Here is a 25,757-nt window from a genome sequence, read left to right on the forward strand (position 1 = left end):
GCCAGTTAACTCATCTATCCAAGGGCAAAGAAGCTGCCACTGCCAGAGACAAAATGCAGCTGGATCTTGAATCCAAACTCTGGACAAAACTGGACAACTTCCAGGTCCAACAGGAGACATTTACAGGCTCAGGCAATATTCTCCAAATAAGGAAGTATGGTTTGCAGAAGGCCTTTATCAGGCATTGATGATGCTAGAGATGAAGGTACAAACGACTTCACTGGCAAGTTTACAAAGCTGAGACCATCATCTCCCCACCAACAAGGAACTCAGAAGCTCTTCCTACCTGCATCCCTCTCAACAGCGCTGTCACGGGTAGGTGAGGATTCATTTCTCTGGGATACCTTTGCACCACTTCGTAGCACCTTCTCAAGTATACCTCGGCCCTCTCGAAGCCTCTCCACCGACGTTGGGACCATCCTGCAACAAAAAAGCCAGTAACAGCTGAGGACTGCTGTTAAGACAGTTGAGATCAATGTGACCAACACACAAGGGGGTCGGGAGGGGTCCTGGCTGTAATTATACGACAAGTTTGTCTTTGAAGTCTCAAAGGTCTCTATTGAAATGCACTGATAAGAAGTTATTGCAGCTTCAAACCTCTACCACAGAATGGAGGGATCAGAGAATACCAGCTCTCTAACACAGATGAGGAATAAAATTAATAAAATTCACTGCTTTTCCAACACAAATAAGTTCCTGTAGGATTTCAGACTGTCCGTCACAGGCTACTATGATAGCACTGCCCCGAGAAAAACAAGATCTTTTATCAGAAGGATGCTATAAACATTCAGCTCAGTAGATCACCTGATTACAGGATGTTTTGTCTCAGAAAGTTGTTTCAAGATTCAACAGCACTTTGAAAATCTGCTGTTGTCTTAAAATTACATTTAGGTGTTTTACATAGATTACTTCTATTCAAACTAAAAAGAAGGAAAACCAGTATCTTATGACAACAGAATGCCAACATAGTAGTGAGATAGCGCACTGTTCCTGCAGCAGAGTTTACCGTGACCATTCGGTCCATTATTGCTACTTTGTGCCATTTAATCTGCAATACAAAAACTCTCAAGATTAGTGCCAGACCTCATTCCATCATTAGTTACGAGCTGGAAAACAGAAGTGAAGTGGCTTTCCTAAAGCCAATCTACAGAAGCAGGGCCACTGACACACCCCAGATCCCTGCCACGCACCTACCATGCACCGGATCATCCAAATCTCTTTAAAGGTATGTGTTTTAACCTGTAAAATAGTAGCACTTCCATCAGGGATTCATGTTGCCTTATCCCAGACACTGAAAAACGTGTGCCCTAAAATTGCCCAAATATCATATAGTTATATTCAAATGTTACATTAAACATACTGCATATCATGCTGATATGCAGTCTAAAATGTATGTCCTGCATTTAACATATATTTTTAAAGATATATTAAAAACCGTGTTTTACATTAGCCTTTAAAAATGCATTTAATAGCCCAGATATTGAAATTCACCCCTCACTGAAGCAGAAGGGAAAAGGGGCCACAGTTCACACCTCATGGAGGTGAATGGGGTGAGGGGGTGAATTCACACCTTCGTTGCTGCTATTGTTTTGCTGGAGACAGTTTTCTGCAAGGCTGGGTTTACTGGGCACAGCAGCACATCTGTTTACATTGTGATGGCTGTATCTTGGCAACTGAAAGAGACAGAAACTTCATTTTTTTTAAATGAAAGCTATTGGCAAATAGTGCAGAATTCAGCAAAGATCCGGACAAATGAAAATTAAGGCACGAAATTTTAGATCCCACCATTTTCTTTTGTCCCTTGTATGGCACTATTGTGAATGTCTGGAGTGTATCAGAAATGTAAGCGCCCAGAGTTAAAGATGAGACTGGTCCGCACGGTGAACTCTGTAATGTGCAGCTTCTAAGATCTGTTTCTTTTTAAAGTGGAAGGGGACCGTAATTATCAGCCTTGCCCATTAAAAGACAGAAGAACAGGGATTAAAAAAAAAGAAATAAGGCAGGAAAGCTGCTTAATCCTATTTCAAAACACATCAGCGTGGCTTCAACTTTTATATTCAGAGTCCTATGACAATACCATATGTAATCCCGCAACTCTTGAAGTCATGTGATAAACTGAAGCCACAGCATCTGCTGAGGAGGAGCAGATGAAGCACACAGAGCAGCCCCACACAGGAGCAAGGTTACTGCAGACACTTCATCTCCAACTAACATTTTGTTCCCGTTTGGATAGATTTTTCTTTCACCTTTTTGCAGGCAGAAAGAAGTGGGAAGGGAGGGAAAGGGCAGGTGATACCCGCACAAAATAATCATGAAGCAATCATCAGCTGCCTGTCCCAGCTGCGGTCAGCCCTGACACCTGGCCAGAAGGTCAGCAGGCAGACAGACTACACAGTAGCACAGACTGCTATCACAAGATAAATTGTATCTTGTAAATTTACACTGGAAGAGTGAGGATACTTGGGGTGGGGAAGGGCTGTGGAAAGGAAGAAAGCACATCTTATTATTCCTGTAAATCCATCCAAACCAATGTCTCTGAGATACTACCAACCTCACATTTCTTGCAGTCCTCAGCACAGCTCAGCCACCTTTCCCTTCCCACCCCCTGTCAGGGCACAAGCAGCGACACAAGTGCACACATACCAAGTGGGTGTTACATGCCTTTACACCTGCACTGTCCACAAACAGAACGTGAATGAAAGGCAGCAAAGCCACTGTACTACATCCCTCCAGCTAGCAGAACATCCTAAATTCCAACCATCACCGTGAATACAGACCACGTGTACAGACTATAGCTCAACACCCTGCATTTCAGCACAGCAGTGCTTCATTTTGGCGATCAGGCAGTACTATGGAGTTTAAAAGTCTCTGAAAACTTGCATTTCCCCATATTAAATCTCTACACACTAACACTATAAGGAGATTTTTTTCACACTTTTAGCAAACCAACTGCAGCCTGGTAACTGCACTTCAAAGCTATTTGTGCAAGGCACAGGAAAGCTGAGGCTGTTCCACCGTCCCTGCTTCTCACATGCAAGGTTGCAGAGGGCTCCATCAGCTTTCCCCTTCTGAAAAGACCAACCCCGTATCACATACGTCAAAAACAGAGTGGAAATTCAACAACAAAAGACCTCTTAACCTACAACTAGATTAAATTCTCATTACAAGTTAAGTCCTTCAAACTTGGGTCCTTAAAAGGAAACTGGTGGAAGAGAGAACTGTTTAACTTCATCTTTCAAGGCAGATTTTTGATATCTAAACTAAGAACTAAAGGGCAAGCCGAGAAGGCTGCTGGTATTCTTCACGGTTCAGCAATTAAGAACAAGAACTATGCCAAGACACTCAACAGAATCCATCCCACTGCAATTACTGTAACAGAAATGCCCTCCTCCCTCCCCCCCCGAGTTTGGTTCATCTCTGCAGAGCAGTCTGAGCCTTGCTTGGAGGGATAACACTCACCACCTGCTGCTGATGTTCTCCTGGGATTTGCAGAGCGATGCTGAGGAACCAGCCCCCCTCGAGTCTGGTGGGCTGATGTCCTCTACGTGAGGCAGGGAAGGATGAGAAGGGGAGAAGCCACTTTGTGGGGAGGATGGAGTTCGTACTATAGAGCCCGGCTGGCTGCTGGCATCTGTGTCAGTCCCAGAACCACTGCTGCCCTGGCGGGTAGGAGTCCCTGCACATCGCACTGAATCGCCTCCCTCCTTGGCTTCTTGCTTCCTCTTGCGGTATTCTAGCAGAGATACCTGCAAGGAAAATACAGCTATGAGTCAGGGAAAGCTAGGGACAAGGTCAGGGAAAAGAACACACCTACACATCATCTTAAACATTATTTCTCTTTGCAGATGAAACCTTAGAAGTTCCATTGGGATTATAAATCTTCCTGAATCTGCAGGCAACCTGGAAAAAGAGCTAAACGGTGCAAATTTGAACCACTTACCCACATTTACAACTGATACTGCAGAAGTGATATGTGGCTAGTTTGCTTCTGAAATTTCACACTGCTTCTGACATTCTTCAGCACTCTGTGGTTTGTGACACAACACAGTGCAGATCAGTACACCTGTACGTCTCACAAACCTCACAATAAGAGCCTTCTTCACACAACTGATTCTCAGAGTCCTGTTCACCACTACCACCACTTCAGCCACACTGAACTGTGTAGGAGACCTGTGACTTGGCAGAGCCTGGCACAGAATTCTAACCCTCTTAGAGCAGGTTCATGCTCTATAAGTAAATTATATTCCTCTGAAAGAGGTGGTATATATTTTGTGCAAATCAGCCTCAGATTTGTCAAAGGCACAGACAAAAACATCCCATGATGCTGCCTTGCAACACAGGACAGCAGGACCAAAACTACACCAGTACTTCCAGCTGAGCGCTTACCTTTCTGCACGCCTCCCCTTATTATGAGGCACAGTCCCTCATGAAGAATTTAACAACTACAGTTCAATGTCTGCATACAAACCTTTACAATGTTCAAGTGCTGAACAAGGTATTTCCAAAAGTAACACAACGTATGAAGTTTTTAAGATAAGCATAACCAAAAAAACAACCAACCAACTACAAGAAAGATCTTCCAACCACTTGGAGACTTGACCCAAGTTGCCAGACTTGCCAACAAAGTCTGAGCACAGGGTAAAGCATGGTAAATATGTGCACAAGCGTGTGTTCATCTGTCCTATCACTACCTGTTTTTATCACAGCAATGCCTGATTATCACTTCTACTCAGTTTTAGCTCCCTGAGGGTTATTGGCTTACTACTAGACACCAGTTCTCGTTTCCTTTCTTTTAAACAATACTCCTGAGCTTCCAGTTTTAAAGTGCTAAGTTTATTCAACAATCTTCACCTACTTTCCCCACCATGTTGCTATTTTCCCATATTAATAAGCCTTTCCAGCAAACAGCCCATATTTTCTTTTGAAATGTTGGGCTCTCCTTCCAAGTAACACTTCCACCAACAAAATAAGCTGCACTTTGTTATTACTCTGGCTCTTCACTCTCTTTAACAGCTGTTCATGAAGGCTACCAGCAGAACACTTCCCTTCCTGTGCTCCCCCGAAGAGATATTTCTGATGTGATTTTGATCCCCCACCCCTAACTCTCACATCGGAATCTCACCTAAATGGCAGCTCCATATCGTTTAACAACTTCACCGATTTGGTCCAGGCTGGACGCCTCCATTACCTGCCAAGTTTATTTCAGTTATATTCCTTTTTTTTAAAGAAAAGCTTCATTTTTACCCACATGTCTTCCCCAAGGTAAAAGAATTTCTGCAGCTTTAGACTCTCTCTTACAAGAATAATTACCTTCTTCCTTTGTGGTGGATTCTGGGGGGTAGATCGGACACCTTCACAAGCCCTCTCACCAGAGGGAGACATGGATCCATGCGCTGTCTCTTTAAGCAGTCCTGACTCATGTCTGCTGAAATATCCTTCAGAAGGAGAGCTGCAGCATCCTGCTTCCGAATTCACTGGTTTCCTTTCTCCCAAACACACAGATCCCCGCAACAAACCATCCACACGTGGCATAGCGTTCAATGGAGAAAAGGCATACATTAAATTAAACTCTGTCCGAAAAGCCTGATCAGAGCTTCGTAGCAGCATCTGTGCTTCCCCACTTTTTCCTGGGAAGTTTGTCTCTGAAGTAGAGTTTATGGAAGGTTGTGGAGCCAGATCAGAGGATCCAAAGCTGAGCAGCGACGGTCGTTCTGGGCAGGTGTTTGCACTGGAATCCACGTCAGATCGGAGGCAGAGCTACAAAATCCAGGAAGGCCATAGGATGGGGTGGGAAGTCAGGAAAAGGACCAGGATCAGGCAGGGATGGGGAGAGAAACTTAAGTCAGAAAACGTTCTGACAATGCAGTACAATGCAGACTTCTTGCTTTCCACTTGCTTTTTGTTTTTAGTCACCCTTTTGACACTGTACTGCACTGTTCTGTTTGTTCTAGAAGGGAATGACAAGGGCTAAATAATAATTAAGTTTAGCTGTCTATTACAAGATGCCCTTTCCCCATTTAAGGGTCTTACTGCAACAGAGGCCAAGACTCAGCATTATCCCTGTCCAGGCAATGAAGGGGGAAAAAAAAAAAGCATCTCTGAATACCCCGAATGTCCCAAAGCTGACATTAGCAGTTCATGCTAGCTAGGTTCACTATCAGGAGAAAACAGAAGAGATTTGCTGCCCATTTGCTGTTTTACTGGCCAACTTCTTGAATGCCCCCAGTCAACCACTACTGACTCCCTAACAATATGATGCCCAGAATCCGCAAGCCATTTGTTTTCACATCTCATTTTCAGTGAACTCTAACAATAGTCCATTCATTTAATTTATAGGGCATTTCTACATTTTACATTGTCTAACAAAGGCGTAACGGCATCATCTTTGCGCTGTCACAGTTTCTGAACACTAGGCACTGATACAATGGGATATCCATTTTTCTAACTTTAAGTGCCAAAAAACCTCCCAGGCAAAGGAATAAACGATGCTCTCCTTCACTGTGTTGTCAAGATTTCAGACAATGAACATAACTGACACGACTTCATGCTCTTTGCAGGACTACAGTGCTTAGGGAAATCAGCAGCACCAGGCACCAGATCCTCCCTACTGCAGCTGCTGAAATGATTCCCACTGTTGTATTACAGCCCCAGTAATCTGCCACATTAGAGATGAATGTGTATTTTCCACTGTGAAATTTCACCTCATGTTTCACAACAGGCCAGCAGCGAAATAAAGTACTACTATCTTGTGTCTCCTCAACGCTTTAAGACTGCAAGTGAACAAGATGTAAATCAAGGCTGAAAAGGGCAGGTCAGGTGCCCCTACCATGCCTCCAATAAGCTAGTCTAAATTACTAGCAAACACTGGTAAATCAGCAAAAACCAGCAAAATTTCTTCCCTCGTTACCATTTTGCTGCTACTTAGTAAGTATTGCACACCACGTGTTTCCTGGGCTAGGGCTGATGCTTACTGTGCTACTTTCAGCAACCCCAACCTCCTGCCTGCACTTCAGTATACCAGGTCTTTACATCACCTGTTTTCCACAAATGCAAACAAACAAATAATAAGTTCCAGTCTTCGATTAATTTCATTTTGCTTTGTTTTCTCTCTCGTGATAATCCCAAAACACCTCCTCAGTCTTATTGCAACAGAAGCTCCACCCTCATTCCCAACAACCCACAAACTTCTTATCCCTCCCATCTCACTGAAGCCTCAAATAAACACACATGCTCTTCATCCCAAATGCAACTGAGGTAGTGATACCCACCTCAGGTGACATGGACTCAGGTCTATGCGCAGGGGAACTCTCAGGGGAGGATACGTTCTGAAGGGGGGAAAGCATCTTGTTATTCATATAGCCAAACAGTCAAGAAGCAAAATGAAGTCAATAAAAACAAGCAAAGAGGTTAGCAGTGGCCACTCTAAGCAAAGGCTATCCCAGGAACTGGCCCATACTTAATGCTAACTCTGTCAAGTCCAGTGATTTCTAAAGCTTCCTAGAAGCTTTACAAGATACATTCCCCAGCAAGCCAGCAGTAGATTATCACCTGCTCACTCGAGGAAGCTTGTAGATCAAGAAAAGAATCACTATTGTTTTCTTCCCACAATGTTGTATGGCCACAGGACCATCATATAACTCATATAAAGTACAAACCTTCATATGAGTTTATTTTGTGAGAGATGTTCTCTCAAGCTAGAATGGAAAACTAAATGAAACAGACATGACATTAAAATAGACTTGTTACAAATGAGCTGCGTTTGGAGAAATGCAGAAATGTGAACAAAGCTGCCTATAATCTATCAAGATATTAAGACTTTTCCTAGAGAAGGGAAAAAAGGTAAATGGGGCAAGCATATAGAAACATAGAGAAATACAGGCTTCTAATGTTGCAACCAACATGCTAAGGTGAGACTGGAAAATCAATGACTAGACTGAGGAGGTGCACAGCAACACTGCTCTGATCTGCTACCTCAACCACAGCAGAAGTAAGGACAATTTACAATCAAGCTCTGTGCCTGAAACAGCCTTTCATCTCTTTCCTCAGTGCTCCACAACCTTCCCTGCTGACCTCCACAGATACGCCTTTCAGACACCTTTCAGAAAAAGGGTTCTCAAAGAAAATAATCAAAAGCACACTAAGCTAAAAATACCACAAAGGACTGTTTGCTCTGCTGCAAAGTAGATGAGGGAGCAAAACAGTCTCCGGTATAGAGCATTCTGTCACTGCACAGAATTAATTTTAATTAGCTTTTAATGGCAGAGTCTGAGCAGCAGACTCTTTTTATTCTATTTTTTTTCAATTTCTTAAATGAAAATATGCAACACTGTAAACTAAAAATAAACTACAAACAGCACAATTCCTATTTGCATAAAGAAATGCAACACAAAATGGAAGTGGAAAGTCCTAGCTGGATAGATGCAGATAACTTTCACTCAGACTTTAGAGCAAGGAAATCCACCTAGACAGCCTGCTCAGTACTTTTACATGTAAGGAAGCTGTCGTGAAATCAAAGGCACAAAGTATTGTCTTGCTACACCAGCAAGAAAAAGGAGAAATGAAGAACACAGTGGAAAGCGATGTAAAATATTTCTACCATATTTTGGATGACTGAAATCTGTTGAGGGAAAAAGAAGATGAGGACGTGTCAGACAGCCTATGGAAACTGGAACAACATAACACTCTTTGGAAGAGACATGAAGGACTGGGAACCATATGGGCAATGAGAGATGAAGGAGAGAAGATGAGTAAAGAAGACTAAAGAGCCTGCAAAATATGGGAGCTGTAGAAATGGAGAAAAGAACTAATCTAATGTTTTTGATAACTGTGACATGAGGGGAGGCTGGGCTGCTGCAAGGTTTGATATTTAATGGAGAAAGGAATTTGTTACAGACAGAAGTGGAGTAGAGGAAAAAGGCAGCAGTACTCGAGTCTGCCACCACCATGCTGCTCAGGAATACAGCTGCATATTCAAATAGGAAGATAGGTCTAGTGCTACCCCAGTGGCATATATTCCAGTTCCTCTCTTTGGCATTTCAAGCCTCCAGCTGGATTTACCTCAAACTGTAGTGGAGTATTGCAGCGACTAGCAGCCAGAGAAGGAATTGGTGAGAACATCACACCATAACCATTGCGACTTTCCTCCTCTCCTGGCACAGATGAGCAGGGTGTAGCCAGCTGTGGGCTCACTGAGCCAGGAACTGAAGGGATGGGAGGTGGAGGGGTGACAGGAGACAGAGGCCTCAGCAGCTTCTTAACGTTCTGCTCCATCAAGTAGCGAGACTTCCATTTCTTTAGGGGACTCAGCAAGTCTGAAAAGTAAAGTGAACTGAGGATAAGGCTGCACCATTAACAGCTGCAAATTACATACCATCTCCTTTCCCCTGCTCCCAACCCAAACAAAGCCCACGAATATCCAACACTGCTATGAATTAAAATATTTCAACTAGTAGAAAAGAAGCACAAGAGGGAGCTAGGGGCACAGGAGCCAGGAAGGTATATAGTATAGGGGAGGGTCACAAGGAAATGTCACTATCATTGCTATGAACAAACCAGAAAGAGCAGTTTTCATTTCTTGAACCCAGTAGTTTCCTATGTGCAACATCAGTACAGTTCCAACACATTTTATTCCCACAAAAGATTAATCCCTTTCTGTAATATCTTTTTAAACGTGTTGTTTAAAAAATCCCAACAATTAAGTAAATCCTGCAGCTTAGTTGTCTGCTTCTTCAGGTATTGCTCAGGGATGTGCTTCTAATGGTTCTGGCACTCTGTTCATGTCTCACTTTCTTATCATCTTCATATTGTCTAGCTTTCTGCCTGTCATTCTTGGAAAACCTATCACTGATCAGGTGGATCTTCTCAACTTCTTTCTCTGTGGAAAGATTCAGACAAAATACTTAACCGTCCTGCTACTTTACTCACATATTCGAGCTCCTCCATCTTTGAGATTGATTTGCTCGTTACATACATGCCTCTCAGACTTTGCTACATCTTTCTATAGTCAGCAGATATTTTGTCCATCTAACAGCATCCTGCTGAAAAGAGATGAAATTGTACTTCCCCTCCCACCACTGGACAAATGCTTACATGACACTGGGGTCAATGATGCAAGATAAAGTGACTGTCTTTTCATAGGAAAATACTGAGAAATTTAACACATGATGCTCAAAGCTAGAACGAGTCTACAGAAATTTGAATGAAAGGCAAGCTAACTTTCTCACCCGTCACAAAGATGTGCCATGAAGCAGCAGTACACATTAAGATGTCAACCTGCATAACTGCCCTTGTTATTCAGCAGCTTCCCCAGCTTCACTCAAGTGCCCTCATGGTGCTCATTACTCACCTGTGTCATCTTTGCAGATGCTGGAAGAACTGCTGTTCTCGTTACTTTGGTATAGACATTGGGTCCTGTTCTCTTGTGGAGCTGGTGAGGTCTGAGTCATCCCCTCTTCCAGGGCTTGTTTGATCCAGCGCTGAAACAGAACGAGACTACATAAACGTGCAACCCCTCCAGTACTTTCTGTGCAACCTTGCAGGATGTACTAGAACTCCTACACTACTGTGCAGTGGGGCAGACTGCTCAGAACACTGAGATTACCTTCTTCACATGTACTAACAGCTACTGTGATGGATTTGACTATGTGCACATGATGAAATGTATACTAGAGGCAAGTCTTCAACAATAACAGAAGTAAAAAATAAAAGCAAATTATAAATAAAATAAAAAAATCTGGTAGCCAAGAACTACTTCATTGATAAGCTTCATTAATAAAGATGAGCTGTCTGATAAGCTGCCTTAAAACATTTTTGGAAAGAAGTCTTTTCCTGCTACGGAGCACGAGCACACTGCCTCACTAAGGCACATTAGAGCCTTACATAGATTCTTCTCTAACAATTCCTCTGAGAAATGGCCAAGCTTAGTCACATAGTTCTTCCAGGACTGTGCTTGCTTCCAGGCAGAGAAAAAGAACAAAAAATCTGATAAAACACAAGCAGCCGTTTTCAAGGGGTTTAAAACAAAAAAGGAAAAAAAAAAAAAAAAAAAAAGAGGAATTTTTTCTTCAGCTACAAACAAAAGAGAGAAAAAAATCACAGTGGTCTTTAGAACATGGATATGAACTTGAATTGCAGACTCATCAAATGAGCTGTTGCAGTGGCTGCGCTAAGCTCTACTCCTTGATCCAAACTAACTCCTGACGACAGGCAGGAAACCTTTGGTTACTTTATAAATACGAAATGGAAAACACAAAGGTAATTCAGCCAAATGACAGGAAAACTGCTATAAAAATACAACAATTTGTGTAGTTTACCCGAGGGATTCACTTCACAAGTCTTTTATTCTCCAAGAAAGGTTTAAGACCATAGCTTTGCCTTTCAGTAATCCAGTTAGTTCTTCTGCACATCAGCAATGAGTGCCCTATCAGAGGTACATATATGTAATGTATGATTCCTCAAGCTATCATGGAAGCGTGTCGGAAACTCAGTGGTCACAGTTCTCGAAGTGAAACAACTTTAATGCAGAGGTGAAGAGCAGGTGACAGGACCTACTGTGATAGCCTTCAATAGTGTACAACAGACACCTTCTTTGTTCAAATCTATCTCAGTGGATTACACTGCAGCCACTACAAAGAGCATGGAGTGCCAGCCAGCCAGTGTGGAGCACTGCTATCTCAAATGTGGCATCTGATCTGGCAGCCAAGTCACTGAACGTGTGATGAATGTGAACACGTTATACAGTTCAGTTTCCCTGTAAGGTACAGACATTGGCATGCTTTGGATGCAAGCTGAGATCAGCTTCGTTCTTTGGCACAGTTCTCAGCAGATTAAAGAAGCCTGCAGACAACCCAAGAAAATACATGTAACCGATTTGAGCAATCTTTATAAATCATCATTCCTGACCGAATAATCAAGAAGCAGATACAACAAAGATCAGATCATGGGAGAGTAATATTATCAAGTTCTGGACCATTTCTAGACCTTAGCTAGCTGAAAAGGAGATCTTGTGAGAGCTTTCTGAACATTCCTGACTTTTTCCTGCATCTCCAGGATGTCAGCAGAAATGATAGAAGCTCCAAATGCTAGCAAGTAATCTTTTGCATGGAAAAACTGGGGAACTCCTATAAAGTAGATGAAAATTCTTATTAGGATTTTATATATAAATTATTATAAATTATTATAAATTATTATAAATTATTTATAAATTATTTTATTTCAAAAAAGTAGAGATCTACTAAAAAATGTGCAACGTAAGTTCTGGACACCAAATCCATCACTAATTATTTAAGTACTGGAACAAACAGTGTGGTTAAGTTTTCAGACGATGCCAGCCTAGGAGGAACAAGAACATGCTAGAAGACAGCATTCAACATTTTCTTAGTAATCTGGGAAACGGATGGGAGAAAAAAGGACACAGCTCAATACAGACTAGAACAAAATACCACACAAAGCCAGAAACAATCACTTCTAAAATTATGGCCCTGAAAACAAATAGATTTTTTCTAACAAACACGGTAAATCACAGACTGAACAGGTCTAAATCAACCTGTCAAAAGAAAATTCAGTTGTCATACTGGGAAGCACAAATAGGTATAGGCTACATGACACACAGTAGCTTTCTGCTTTATTCAGCACCAAGAATCCCTGAGCTGCAAAACAACGTTCACTGACTTCAAAAAGACATGGACCAAATGAAAGAAGTCCATAGTGAGACTATTCCATTCTCTCTCAAGCAGTCACAATTACTGTATGACTAGAAAATAGCCAAAGGTAACAAAAGAAACATGGGAAGATTGCCCATGGAAGCAAACAGGACTTTGTTCCCATGAGTATATATGAACCATCAGAGCTATATCTACGATGGAAATAATGAGGAGAGACCTTTTTTTTCCGAAGCGTGTGTTAGTGTAAGGCAACAAATTGGCTGGAGGTGAGAATAGCAAAGTCCAAAACTTCTCTTTGGACTAACTTCCTCAAAAGAGGGCAAAGAAACTAGGACATGGTGCCTGACTTTGAGAGCTACCAAGACTGTGAGATCAGAAAGGATTTCCATAAAGCTGCTCTCAGGTAATTAATTATACAGGAACTGGAAAAGCCTCTGAGCAAAGCTGACAGGTGACAGGCAAGACAGATTCAGATAGAAATGTGACTGAACTTCTGTTTCCCTGTGGATGGGTAAATGCTAGCTTTTGCTGGCCACATACCATCTCTGGAGAGTGTACTCAGCTTGGGCTTCCTACAGGGCCGCAAATAGACAGCTATTTTGTGACCCCAAAAAGAGCTGTGGGCTTGCTCTGCTAAATAACACAGGCTCTCCAAAGAGATCAGAACCTGACTGAGGCACTGTATTCCTAAAGTGTTTTGGAACACTGTCCTATCCCCACAAAGCCAATCATCTTCTGACTGTGAAAGTAGTGAGGAAATGCATTTTAAGGGCAACAATTAAACCCCTCAAATCTCATATGCTAGATAATAAACAGCCACTAGAGATGCAAAAATAAATGTTTCAAAGGGAATCACAGAACAGTTCTACTACAGTAAAAAGCAAGGATGTAGACTTGAACCCTGGGTAGAAGAGGGTTAGCAGTCACCACCTGCAAACTGCCTCAAGACACCAGACAAGGCCAGCTCAGCAGGAATACATGGAAACAGGCTCAAATAGAACAGGACAGATTTACAGTTGTGCCTGTAACAGCATGATGAGTATACAGCCCCCAAAGGTAAGACATGAGCAAACATACCTTTTTACAAGAGCTGTAAATTCCATCCAACAGGAAGGGCCTTCGACGCCTCTCGGGGTTGAAAGGTGATCCAAAACGAATGTAGTGTTTAGGTGTGGTACAAATTAGCGGGGAGTGGATGAGACCTGGCAACATATTTAGAGTTGTTGCCAAAACTGTTGGGTCCGTAGTAATGCGCAGAGGGCATTCAATAGGGCACTCCTGCTTTTCTGCCTTGTCATTCAGCCATTCCGTAACAAGATACTGAAGAAGAAAACACATGTCAATGCAACTAGCACAGAGGAAGAAGAAAGGTAATACGGCACAAAGGCACACAGGAAAGCAATGCGCAGGGTCAGCTTGTATGCTAAACCTCCTTATATTCCTCAACAGGAAAGAACAGAACCACAACTTTGCTGCATCAGTTCCAATTCTCAACTACTGTAGGCACAGCATCAGTTAATCCTGTTTTATAGAAGTAGCTCAATTTTACCTTCATTAATAGTATTAGAAGGTTTGCCTAGAATTTGACTGCATTGTTCTAAGCCAGTTTCTAGCTGCAAGCCTAACTGTATTCATAGCTATTTTTTATTCCCAGTACATGCTGGCATTCTATCTTCTGCAATTTCTCATTTCCCTCAGAAACTTCTCACAGCTTGCATATTTTAGTCTGCAGTCACATTTCTCTCTCAGTCTTCAGTTCTGCCAAGCTGAAAGCTAACCCATTCCATTTTGTTCTAAACAAATAACCCCCATCCTGCCATCCCACCTATCTCTAAAAGATGCTGCTACTGATCTCCATACTCAACACACTGCTATGCCATTCTAAACTCATACACCACCTAACCCTTACTATATAATAGCTCAACTTTTCTCTCATCCTCGTGGCAGTATAAACAAGAGACTCTCTATTATTCTTTGCAGGATGCAATAAATAATAGTTAATTCTGGTGGCTTTGTTGGTGTTTTTTGTTTTTTGTTTTTTTTAAAGTCAGTCTCACTTCACCTCTGTGCTGTTTGATTTAATGTAAAATTCTTGGTTGACAGCCTTTTCCTCCATGCTTCCAATACACCAAAAGCATGGAGCAAACTTCTCAAGACTGTATGCATGCAGTTTATGGATTCTTTTCTCTGAGAAGTGCCTAGCACCTCACAAATGACTGGGTAATATCTCAAGCTCAGTGTGCCCACAAAGAGCACACTCTTTTCTTCAGCCTAGCTTTCTTCCTTATCACAGGCATTACTTTTCGCTTTCTCAACCAGGGTTCACCCTCCATCACCCAATTCCTTATAATGACAATCCCCCTTCAACCCTTTTGCCAGGATCCCTCAAGCTGGAAGTGGTTTCCTCCCCACAGAGATAAAGCTGTATGATTTGTCTCTAGGCTCTTTGCTGCACCCCAACAGTGAGACCATTCCTACTGCACCTCCATCAGCCCGCTGTTATCTACGTTCTATGTAGACTAACTGTATTGATCTGCTAATCATTTCTTGGTCTTTGCACAGCATCTGACTCATGATGAGGGCTCTTAGACACTACGAGAGAAAAAATAAAGCCAATATAAAATCAGGTCATTCTGAGTGTTCTGAAGAAGTTTCCCCTGAGCCAACTTTTCCTTAAGGACCACAAAACACCTACTTTTTCCCTGTCCAGTTTGAGCATCTGATCCTATTTACCTTTTTAGTTTTGGGGTACTTCACTGCAGTCCGATTAGACTGAGATCCTGCAGCCAGGATAACAGTTGGGTCAGATCCCATCAACTGTCTGCCTTCTCCTGGACCTTCTACACTGGTGACATCTGTTGTGGTTACCAAGCTGGCAGTGCTTCCCTCCTCTGAGACAGCCTGTACAAGTTCAGCTTGCTGGGAATTGGCTTGTTTCTGTCTTCTCAGTCTTTGTGCTGAACTGGTCCGGTATCGAGAGAATCGGCTTTTTGGTCGGGGCCTGGAGGGTTTTGCTGGAGCAGGCTTAGTAACTGTTTTTTCTGGGACAGCATCCTACAACATAAATTGTCATTAGTCCAAGGATCACTAGGAGCCTTCCGTTTCTCTTCTAAAAGACAGACACACACTACTGTTTTCTTTGCTGTGTTCTTAAGAGGTCAGCTAGAATACTGGTCTTAAGTAAGACAGCAGCACTATGCAACTTACTATTTGTCTTAAGGCAACTATGCTCACTTCTGATCTGAGTTGGCAAGCATCATTCTAGTCAAGTATCTGTGAAAATACCTATGCAAAATATATGCTGTATAATGGGAACACACACAACAAAAGTAGACAGGGGGAAAAAAAAAAAGCAAGCAAAACCCCCCCCCCAAAAAAAACAAACACAAAGAAAAGGGGAAAGACCTCCTAATATATGGTACCCACTGAGTGAAGGAGATGGGCTTAATCCACCCAAAGAAGAGTGCCACCTAAGAAAAGCCTTCCTACATTCAAACTGAGGACACAAGAAAACGCAGGCTCTTTGCAGCAGCACATAGTGGGATGACAAGATAACATACATACATTCAGACTGGATAAAAAGCAAAAGTTTTTTGCCCCAAGAATTGGATGAGGTTTCTCAAAGGATGTGCAATCTCCACCCTTGAAAGTACTAAAGACAAGACAGGGTAAATCACTGGGCTGCATGGTTTGACCTCAAAGCCAGCCCTGTCTGGGTGAGAATAGTCTAGAGACCCTCTGAAGTTTCTCCCAATCCTGATGTGACAAGCTGCTTATGAGTTTGGTATGCAGGATCTTACACATCTTCATCTTACCGCTACTTGTGAAGACCGCCTTGTGTTCACCCCAGTACTGCTGTTACTGTTAGAAACACTGGAAGCAGCAGCAGCAGCAGGAGCAGCAGACAGTGTTGAAGTTGCATCCTCAGTTTCAGGAGTCTCTGTTTTTATTTCCTCCAGCTCAGGAGTCTCAGAATTGATGCTGACTTCAGCATCAGTGCTGCTCCGGTCTGATGGCTGCTCTCGTCTCCTCTTTCTCTTTTCCAAGTTTTCAAACATGTGCATGATGGCTTCTACCTTCCTGTCTTCCCGGGACTAGAACAAAAAAAAGTAAATCGAAGTTAGCACTGCATATCACACACACAGGAGAATGCAAGAACATACATGGGATGCAGAACATCTGGGAGAACAAATGCTGAACTTTTTCCTTCAAGTATTCATGTTTTTTAATACAGCAAATTTCCCAGAATACCGACAATGTAATTATGCATTCATAGAGTAGTAAGAAGAACTAGATTTGGTTCTTAAATAGGACCACTTCGGTACTACTGAATTACATTTATAAAGTAGCCAAAAAGAAACAAGTTTTAAGAACTGAAAACCAAGAGAAAGAACAGAATGAAAAGATGACCTGGAAACAAATGGATCTGCTTGCTAATGAAAAAACATTAGAAGCAAACATAAGCCAGAGGCAACAGAAGTGAATCAGTAATTTTCAGCAAGGACAAAACTACCACACAAATTGTCAGGGGATCACCCAGCTCAAAACAAAAGCTTTTGTCCAAGCAGCTTACTCTGGATAAGAAAAACAGAACATAAAAGAGCAGGGAGGCAAGAAGATATTTATCAGGTAAACAAACAACAGGAACTCTTATCACCTAGCTGTGTCAGAAATATAATTCCATATGTAAAAGACCCAGTACAATAATGCTGCAGAGCCTGGCAGACAAGCCAAGTGAATTTCAAGAAGAATCAGCTGGGATCAGGTGCCTTCTAGGAATTGTCATGGGGGAGGAAGTGCCTTAAAGCACACAGCAATAGTAACACACAGCAACCCTGCCACTGTAGTGTTATGTTGCAAGAACATTCAGTCCACAAAAATAAATTTTTAAGATTGAGAAAACTTCAGGTAAAGGTATTTTACCTGGTGCCAAGTATAGAAAACTGAATATCATCAGAGCTGATTAACTGGTGAAACACGCACAGGAACGGGGCTTACAAGCTCATGGGAACCTAACACTTCACTTGGACTTGAACTATTCTGTCTCAGATCAGTTTCCTTGCATTAAAAATAGAGTCTTCCCTCTAAGCTTATGGTCAGTCTGATGGGAGACTCCTTTCATTCAAACCTGAGCAGAAACTTACAGCTTTATCTTTCCCCTTCTAAAAAAATCCATGAGATAATCCAAGGATACCTCTGTTGGATGGCCCCTGGCTCTGCAATTTACCGTTCTATCTTAATGATTAAAACATTCTCAGGAAATTTCCACATGGAAGATTGACCTCTCTGATTAGAGAAAAGCATGGTGGTCAGGGTATTCAGTGAACACAGCAAACAAGGAACTCCTAACTGATATATTTGTTGCCTGGCAGAAGGACAGAAGTCCCTTTTCTTCACTATTTCTTTGTAAACCAAAAAATAAAAATAAGAACATAAGAAACTTGAAAAGAGACTCAGAACCAAAAGCACTAAGAAATACTTTGATCAAGACAACAATAAGGTGCACAAAAGGATTTCCTAATAAAGAATATAGTGACTTTTGCTGATTTGTGCCAGAAATGCTGTTGGTAGCCTATCCTTCTTGAAAAGGTTTGCCACGTCATCCTACCCCCTTCCCTCACGGCAACATATTTGCACAACAGTTCAGTCAACTCATACATAGAACAGATGCAGGTTAACAAGCCCAACTCATCAAAAAGGGTCAAGGTTGTGGCTCATGATATGGCTCCATAAATTCTTGGGCTGGCAAAATGAGGGGCACTGCAGGAACATAAAAAGGGTGCAATTACCTTTTTTGAACCTAGCACCGTCTTTTTAGAGGTATGAGTTTGACAATAAAACAGCCCTGAAACTAACAGCTAAACCTTTCAACCAGGAAATAAATCTTCCATAATTGCAATGTCTTCACCTAAATCCTGTTGTGTGGAGTTAACTGATGACCACCAAGAGCTGGAATTTGTGTTGTAACAAATGAAATAACCAGCTGGACCTGCTGGTCACTACATGAAGCCAGTTGTAAGGGGAATGATAAACAGAAAGGTACTTGCCCGTCTGCTGTGGACCAAGGTTCCTTGTTCATCTACAGACTCCTCTTTCTCCTCTTCTTGTTTCTCCTCCTTATCTGCAACCTAAAAGAGAAGTCAGGACTTAGCAGAACAAACAAAATCTGGCAGCATTTTAAAGTTCTCAAGATTCTCATAGAAATCTAAGGTTTAAAAAAGGCCTCAGGCAGTTTCTGTTCTGAAGACACAGTATTATCCCTGATGAGATTCCATACCAATAAAACCATTCAACAACAAAGGTATCTGACAAAACGTCAGGAGTTCTACCTCATTGTCACTGACTGCAGCAGGTCCCTCTGGAACTTCTTCTGTTTGTTGACTGATGTTCTCATCCAACACAACGCTCTGCTGTTCCATTTCTAGCTCCTTTCGACGGGCTTTTCGTCGGCGTGTTTCTGCCCCAATCAGTGTGCCTAAAACAGGTGGAGGTAGGTGTTCTGCAGCATTTGGGCTACGTTTCTGCACAGGGCAATTCCGGTTCCCCTTGTGACACGCACAGTCCACTTTATAGTTGCTGCTCCAAAACACAAACATAATTCGTGTCACTCTTCATTTCTCAACCCTTGCACAGAGACATTCAATGCATCTCCTACTAAACATCTCACCACGTGTCAAAGCAAGGACAGCAGGCTACCTTATGGCCTCTACTGTAGAATATGCCAGCAGAACTGGACAGAATAGCCGGAAAATGCAATTCAGTAGAAAACGGAGCAAAATGTAGAATGCGAGGAAAGGGCTGGAGGAAGATGTCCAGTCCAGGAGGGCAGTGGAGAGCTCCTGGGCGAGGTGAAGGACTCACCAGATGTTGTACTCATAGTCAAAGGCGATGGTAACCTCTGTGTCCTTGGCAATGGTGGCAACAGCATAGATACACAGGTGGATCATCCCATCAGCAATCACATGACGAACCTTGTTAAACAAAGCAGAGATAAACTAACATCTCCACAAGTTGCACTTCTTATTTCTGAGAGGGAAGACTCCTTCAGTAAAGTAGTTCTCAAATATTACATGAATAATTATGCTAAAGAGAAAAGCCTGTTTCACCGCTATCCTATGCTTTTCCACTCACACCTGCTTACCCTATAATTCTGCAGCCAGATGAAACCTTAATGGAAACATTTCCCTTCAAGAAAAAACTCACTTTCCCAACCTTCTGCTGATCTCTTATTCCAAATATAAACCATCAAATGAGCAAGAGATGCAGAGAATTCACCCTGTTTACCGCATTCTAAATTTGAATATTCATAAAAAGTAAATGCATCAGACTTATGTAAAATTTATCTGCAGTTTTGGTGATGGGGAAGAGAATTTACCTCTGCATTTGGAGTGCAGGAGCGCCTGATGAACCTGGCATCGTTACCAAAGGTGCGGGCATCAACACACATTTCAACGCCATTGAACTTGGAGTAGAACAGCACAAATGGATATGGCCTGGAGAAGTAACAGAATGTCTCAATCCCCAAATAGTCAATTCCCATGGCATTTAAAACAGAAAGCGGTGTTTCAATCAGTACTGCTGCTCTGGAAGCCTATGCATTTCCATGAGCAAGATCGAACAGATTTACTTCAGTGGGTTCTGGTTCATAAGCAGAGCATCAAGCTGAGGTTATATATTTGATTTCACATTTCTATGGGTGGCACAGATGACAAGGGCCCTGCAAGTGTGCATTAGCCCTCTCTGTGCCACGATGCTCTCAAACTAATCATTTTGTAGTACTCTTACTTTTTGAAGAAATGCCCATTGACCTCGAATTGCTGTCGTAACATAACCTTCCCTCGATACTCAATTATAAGGGTATCTAGTGCCAAGTCTCTTGCTGCCCTCAGGATCTTCCGGTGCTTCTGAACCCGAGTCACCCGTCCCAGCTGCAGCTGTAACAAAAAAGAGTGAAATACAAGTGTTTAAACCAAAGGCCTGCAACTCATGGAGAGAATACAAGAAAAATTAATCCGGCAGAAACATCCAAAAACTGCACATACATCCAGTCAATATATTGTTTATTCTGTTATCCTGTAACAGTTTAGTGATAACCAATGACCTTGATTATACTTATCAAAAACAAAGTACTTATTTCTTTCCTTCAACAGACTCACAGATCTATCAGACAGAGGGTTTTAGTCTTGCAGCTAGGAGGCATAACCAGACCTGTCAGTTGCTTCTAATAGGGAACTGCTCTGCAATTATGGCCACTTTCACAGACAGAATAACTCAAATCTTCCCTAAATTGTGGGTTGTCACACATTCAGAGGAAAAACAGAAGCTTTTCCTTCTGCAGAGGATGGTAATTCTAGCTAACAAGCCAAAGACTTAAGCTGTCAATTTCCATCTCCATCCAGAATCTTCTTCATCTTCCTGATCAACCAGTGCTGAGGATTTTATCACACTTTTTTTTTTTAACATGAAGAAATACATTTTTAAGCAGATGCTGACAGTTCAGTGAATCTCCTTCATGTTCAAGTCTACTTTCTATTACAATGGATTTTCACAACATGCCTTGACAGTATGAAGCCACACTGGTCTTTAAGCACAAACATCCAAAAATGACACGTTTTATGGCACAATGGAAGGATATTATAAACACCGGGACATAGAAAAGACTTCTTTTATTGAAAAACCAAAAAACCTTCCTTTGCTTAGCAGGTTAAATCTCTCTGCACATACAAATTTGGGAAATTTGCAGAGTTCTGTGAAGATGGCTGGCTGCCTCACCACAAGGGAACTGAGCGTGCTCCTTCCTAAGTATGTTATTCATTGTTCATAAGGACCACTTCTTGATACTTCTCCAGACTGAACCGAGACATAAGTGTTCTTGCTTCAGCAACAGTGACATCCATCTATCTAAATTAGAAGTAAACCACATGATGTTGTTGAAGGAAAGCTCCCAACTTCTCCTGATGAAACTCGTTAGAAACAGCTACTGTGCAGTCTGCTCATCTGAATAAAAATCACATTAGCTTAAGAAAGGGCTCAATCTGAAAAACAGCAGAATGATGACATCTAACCTCATGAAAACAGAAGCTAACGCCCTAAGGCAGCACTCAGCACTGGGAAGAAACGAAGCCCTCCATGCTGACCACGTTGAGAGCCATGAATCACAGACTTTACCCTGCAATCTTACATGTGTTTTGAATAAATCTCTTTGGGAAGAAGGAGGCTTTCATTGTTTTAATATGACATTACACTGCAAATCTTGGATCAGCCAGTAAAGAAAGATCTATTAGTCGAATTCTCTCACTCAGGTCTCCAGGACAAAAATAGCTTTATAAAAATATTCATTTGAAACCTATGCAGATGGGAATAATGGCCTTGCTATTCCAGATCTTCTTGTAGAGATATATCCAGTGCTATGTTTACCATGCCTACAGGGCACAACTCTTGCAAACATTTTCATACCAATATATCTGCAGACAATTGGAAAAACCTGAATGCATGGATTAGAGAGACTACGAAAAGCCTTGCAGTGTTGTATCTTGAATCCCAACAGGAGCACACAGATCATTTCCCAAGTCCAGAGAAACCCATTAAACGGCATGAAAGAAATATTTTAGGACCAAGAAGTCCCACTGCTAGCCCCGATTTCTGATCAACAACCCCATAACATGAATAAACTCTAAGATAAGATGCTTTCCTTTACTGAGAACAGTAGTATGCTGTGGTCACAATCACATATTTTCTGTTATGATCAGCTCCTTATTTAAACAGGCTCTGTATGCAGGAGGGAAGGACCAACTGAGCTTCTTGTTTCCTTCCAACCTTAATTATTTCACAGTTCTATAGTTTTCTTTGTATCTTTTAGAAATGTGAATTATTATCTGGTGGCCTTCACTGCTGCCTTCGGTCCATGACTGCTTTGCATTACTGTTCACCTCATTTTGGAGAACAGCTTGTGGAACACCAGTAGGATGAAGTGAGATGGTGAAAGGAAAAGAAAACCCATGGAGGAGAGAGAATCAGTGCATCTGTAAAGCCTCACAATGATCTCAGTTTGGTACAACAGGAATGATCTCAGCATTTCTGTAAGATCCTAGCTCAGCTTGTTTTTCGTACTCTGAATTTAGAAATATGAAGAGGATTAGCTGCCATGCTTTCATGTGTGAAAAGAACAAATGATTTTACGCACGTCATAGGCCAGGGATTGCTGACTGGTAATCAGACAAAACCGTTCTGATATTTTTGCAGAGCAACATCTGCATAATACTCGGTGGCTTTATTTTATAAAAGCTCTTCACTTTAGCATGGGAAATCAATCAGGGGTTTGAGCTCAAGTCAGCAATTATCAGAGGCAACAAAGGGCAAATAATGACCCTGGGTTTGCTCTGGCAATAGAAGGCAGAAAAGCGCTTCATCGCTTTCAAACTGACAGGCATCTGGCCACCTAGTTGTTTTTATTCCTGGTACCAAGCAGCTTTAGGTTTCAGAAGCTTTCCTTTGCATCATTTGGATAGTATACAACTAGCTTAGTTAGTCCATCCCAATGATCAAAATCTCATATCCGGGGTGAAACTTCTTAGCCCACCTCTTCCTACTCATCCTAGTTTGGGGAAGCTTTTAGGTCACCATTTCCCTCCCCCACCCTTTATATGCTTTTTTCCCTCGGAAGAATACACAGACTACACTCGCATCACTGTTTACCCAAGCTAATCAACTGTAAGAGCACACAGGACATATATGACATTCTATTTTTATTCCTTTCTGCATGCTTGAGAGTCTTCATGGACAAGCACAGCAGTATTTGCATATTTTTTCCCATTTGGAAGTACCTATTTTCTCATCTTCTAGAAGAGCTATTTTTATGTCCAGTAATGATATCCAGTGAAATGGTAGGTGATGCAAAATGAGAAACCTTCTCAGTTAACCCAACAGAGGTGAGACAAATGAGTCAATAGAAGACATAAAGCACAGGATAAGAGACCTCATATTCCTGGCTGGTCACTCCACACCTGTACCAGCTAGCATCCTCACAATGCTTTGCAGCCATCTGCTGAGCAGGGTAAACAAGGACAGAAGGGCTGACAAGCGGCAGCAGCCCAGGACAACCTTCCTCAGTATCCAAGAGATACCACAGACATCAATTCCCTTTGTACTTTGCCAGCATTTGGAATGAAAGCTACCTACCTACAGCTTGTTTAGAGCAACTGCAACTCACTATAAAGTTCTGCAACTTAAATCTTTTTGTTTCTTTGTGATTCCATTCGGAACCTTCTGATTTGGAATGTCGGTCACTTCTCCCTGTGGGAAAATCTACACCTGTACAGGAGAGGGAAAGTGCAAGAAAGCATGACAAGAACAAGCACTCTTACGTATGGTGCTCTTTTATAACCATCTGTCCTGCTATATGCTGTGAAGGTGACAAAAAGAAAATAGCGTATGTTTTACTGTTTATTCCAGGTCCTCTTCTAAAATTAATATGAAGGAGTTTGAAAACTACGTGTAAGACTCAGAAAATATTACATCTTCAAGAAAAGCAGAACATTTCCCCCCGTGTACTCCAGGGGAACTGTATTCACGGTTCCTCCATTTAGAAAGGCCATTCAGTCAGATGTATAGAAAGGTTATTCCCTCCTCCTCCTATGTTTTATTACTGTAGATCTAGAGGCAAGAGTGGAAGGAAGGAGTCTAAAGTCCCTGTTTTGCACTCTCTCTTACTGGCATTATCTATGATCTGCCTGGTGTGCTTCACCTACATGAAAACAGAGGGAAAGTTGGGAGGGAACTCATGAACTTCACAGAGAGGTGAGTCACCTGATATAAACAAGAATGATTCAAGCACAAACATATACCTGATATTCAGGTTTCTGACTGTGCTGCCATTCTGAAGGAGAGATGCCCCACATCTGTTTTTGGAGCCTACCCTTTTCAGTTCCACCTATCTTCAGTTCCTCTAAACAAGGAAACCCCACAACACCTGAAATGAGTGGGAATGCTCCTCTCCAAACAACTCATGAACCGCATGAAGCATCAACTCAGAACAGCAAAGGAGAGGATAAACACAACTCAAGCATCCTTTGACTGTTTCTCCTTTTCTACATGCATGCCATAAAGCTGGCAAAACATTGACCTCCTCTGCATATCTCAGAAGGGACAGAATTAGGTACAGTTCCCTAAAATCAACTGTAATCATGCAGTATTTGAAAATTATCAGAGTCCAAGTAATAGTAATGTTGAAAGGCTTCTTTAAAATAGTTTCACACATAATATGAACCATAATGAAAAAAAAAAACACACAAGATATGAAGTCTCAGCTACAAGGCAGGAAGCTTCCTATTTCCAGGAAAGGAGAGATCTGGCTCTGCCAAACTCGGTCATTCAGTCACCAGAATTACTTACAGTAAAGCACCAGTGAATCTTACTGCAGAAGTGTACAAAAGGCCCCAACTTTATAACGCTGATGTAACTGAATACAAGTGTTCCTGAATCTATACTCAAAGAAGGCCCCACATCCTTCCTGAGACCTGCTACGTTACTGCTCCCCCGTAGCCACAACACATGCCCAGCAGCTAGAGCACCTCACCCATCCCACTTCTTTTGTCACATTAGCTCTTACCTGCATCTGGGACCCAATAACGGTATTATTGCAGGCCAACTCTGTTTTGTTGATTGTGTCTAGCATAGCAGTTTTGCCCACATATTCTTTATTAGAGTTCAGATGACGCTCCAACAGGTTTTGTACATCAGCGCTGTACTGGTTAGTAAAGGCTTCTTCATACTGATCTGTCCAGAGTCGTATTCGATTCTCCCACCCTTCAGCTGTGTTTTCATCCAAGGCATGTGCTTCAGAAGGGGAATTCTGCACAAAGAGCAAAGGGTGAATGACTAGCACACAATGGGCAAAACCTATACGTAGTGCTCTGAGCCTATCAACAGACTACAAAAGAGGTGTATGTACTGAAAGTCAAGAAAGCACTGGTTATGATGACACCTTTTTCAGAATCTCCATCCTTCAAAAATACTGTACAACAGAGCACTCGGGAATCTATAAATCTGTGTGTCAGACTAAGACCTCTTGAAAATGGGTATTTGGCACTGTTACAT

General features: G+C 42.0%; 1 protein-coding gene across 1 annotated transcript in view; it reads right to left on the reverse strand.

Annotated features, from left to right (window-relative positions):
* SETD5 (SET domain containing 5) overlaps positions 1-25,757 on the reverse strand; it is a 60,801-nt gene that overhangs the window by 5,208 nt on the left and 29,836 nt on the right. Inside the window, exons 8-22 of the mRNA XM_072347432.1 lie at positions 25,270-25,512; positions 20,448-20,596; positions 20,038-20,155; positions 19,524-19,633; positions 18,992-19,238; positions 18,710-18,790; positions 16,478-16,756; positions 15,396-15,716; positions 13,740-13,982; positions 10,346-10,475; positions 9,058-9,311; positions 7,269-7,325; positions 5,311-5,757; positions 3,460-3,746; positions 287-420 (exon numbers count right to left, since the gene is read on the reverse strand). Coding sequence (XP_072203533.1) covers positions 287-420; positions 3,460-3,746; positions 5,311-5,757; positions 7,269-7,325; positions 9,058-9,311; positions 10,346-10,475; positions 13,740-13,982; positions 15,396-15,716; positions 16,478-16,756; positions 18,710-18,790; positions 18,992-19,238; positions 19,524-19,633; positions 20,038-20,155; positions 20,448-20,596; positions 25,270-25,512 — 3,100 coding nt within the window. The remainder of the gene's footprint in view (positions 1-286; positions 421-3,459; positions 3,747-5,310; positions 5,758-7,268; positions 7,326-9,057; positions 9,312-10,345; positions 10,476-13,739; positions 13,983-15,395; positions 15,717-16,477; positions 16,757-18,709; positions 18,791-18,991; positions 19,239-19,523; positions 19,634-20,037; positions 20,156-20,447; positions 20,597-25,269; positions 25,513-25,757) is intronic.

The sequence above is a fragment of the Excalfactoria chinensis genome, chromosome 12 (assembly GCF_039878825.1).
Source record: "Excalfactoria chinensis isolate bCotChi1 chromosome 12, bCotChi1.hap2, whole genome shotgun sequence".
Taxonomy (NCBI): Eukaryota; Metazoa; Chordata; class Aves; order Galliformes; family Phasianidae; genus Excalfactoria; species Excalfactoria chinensis.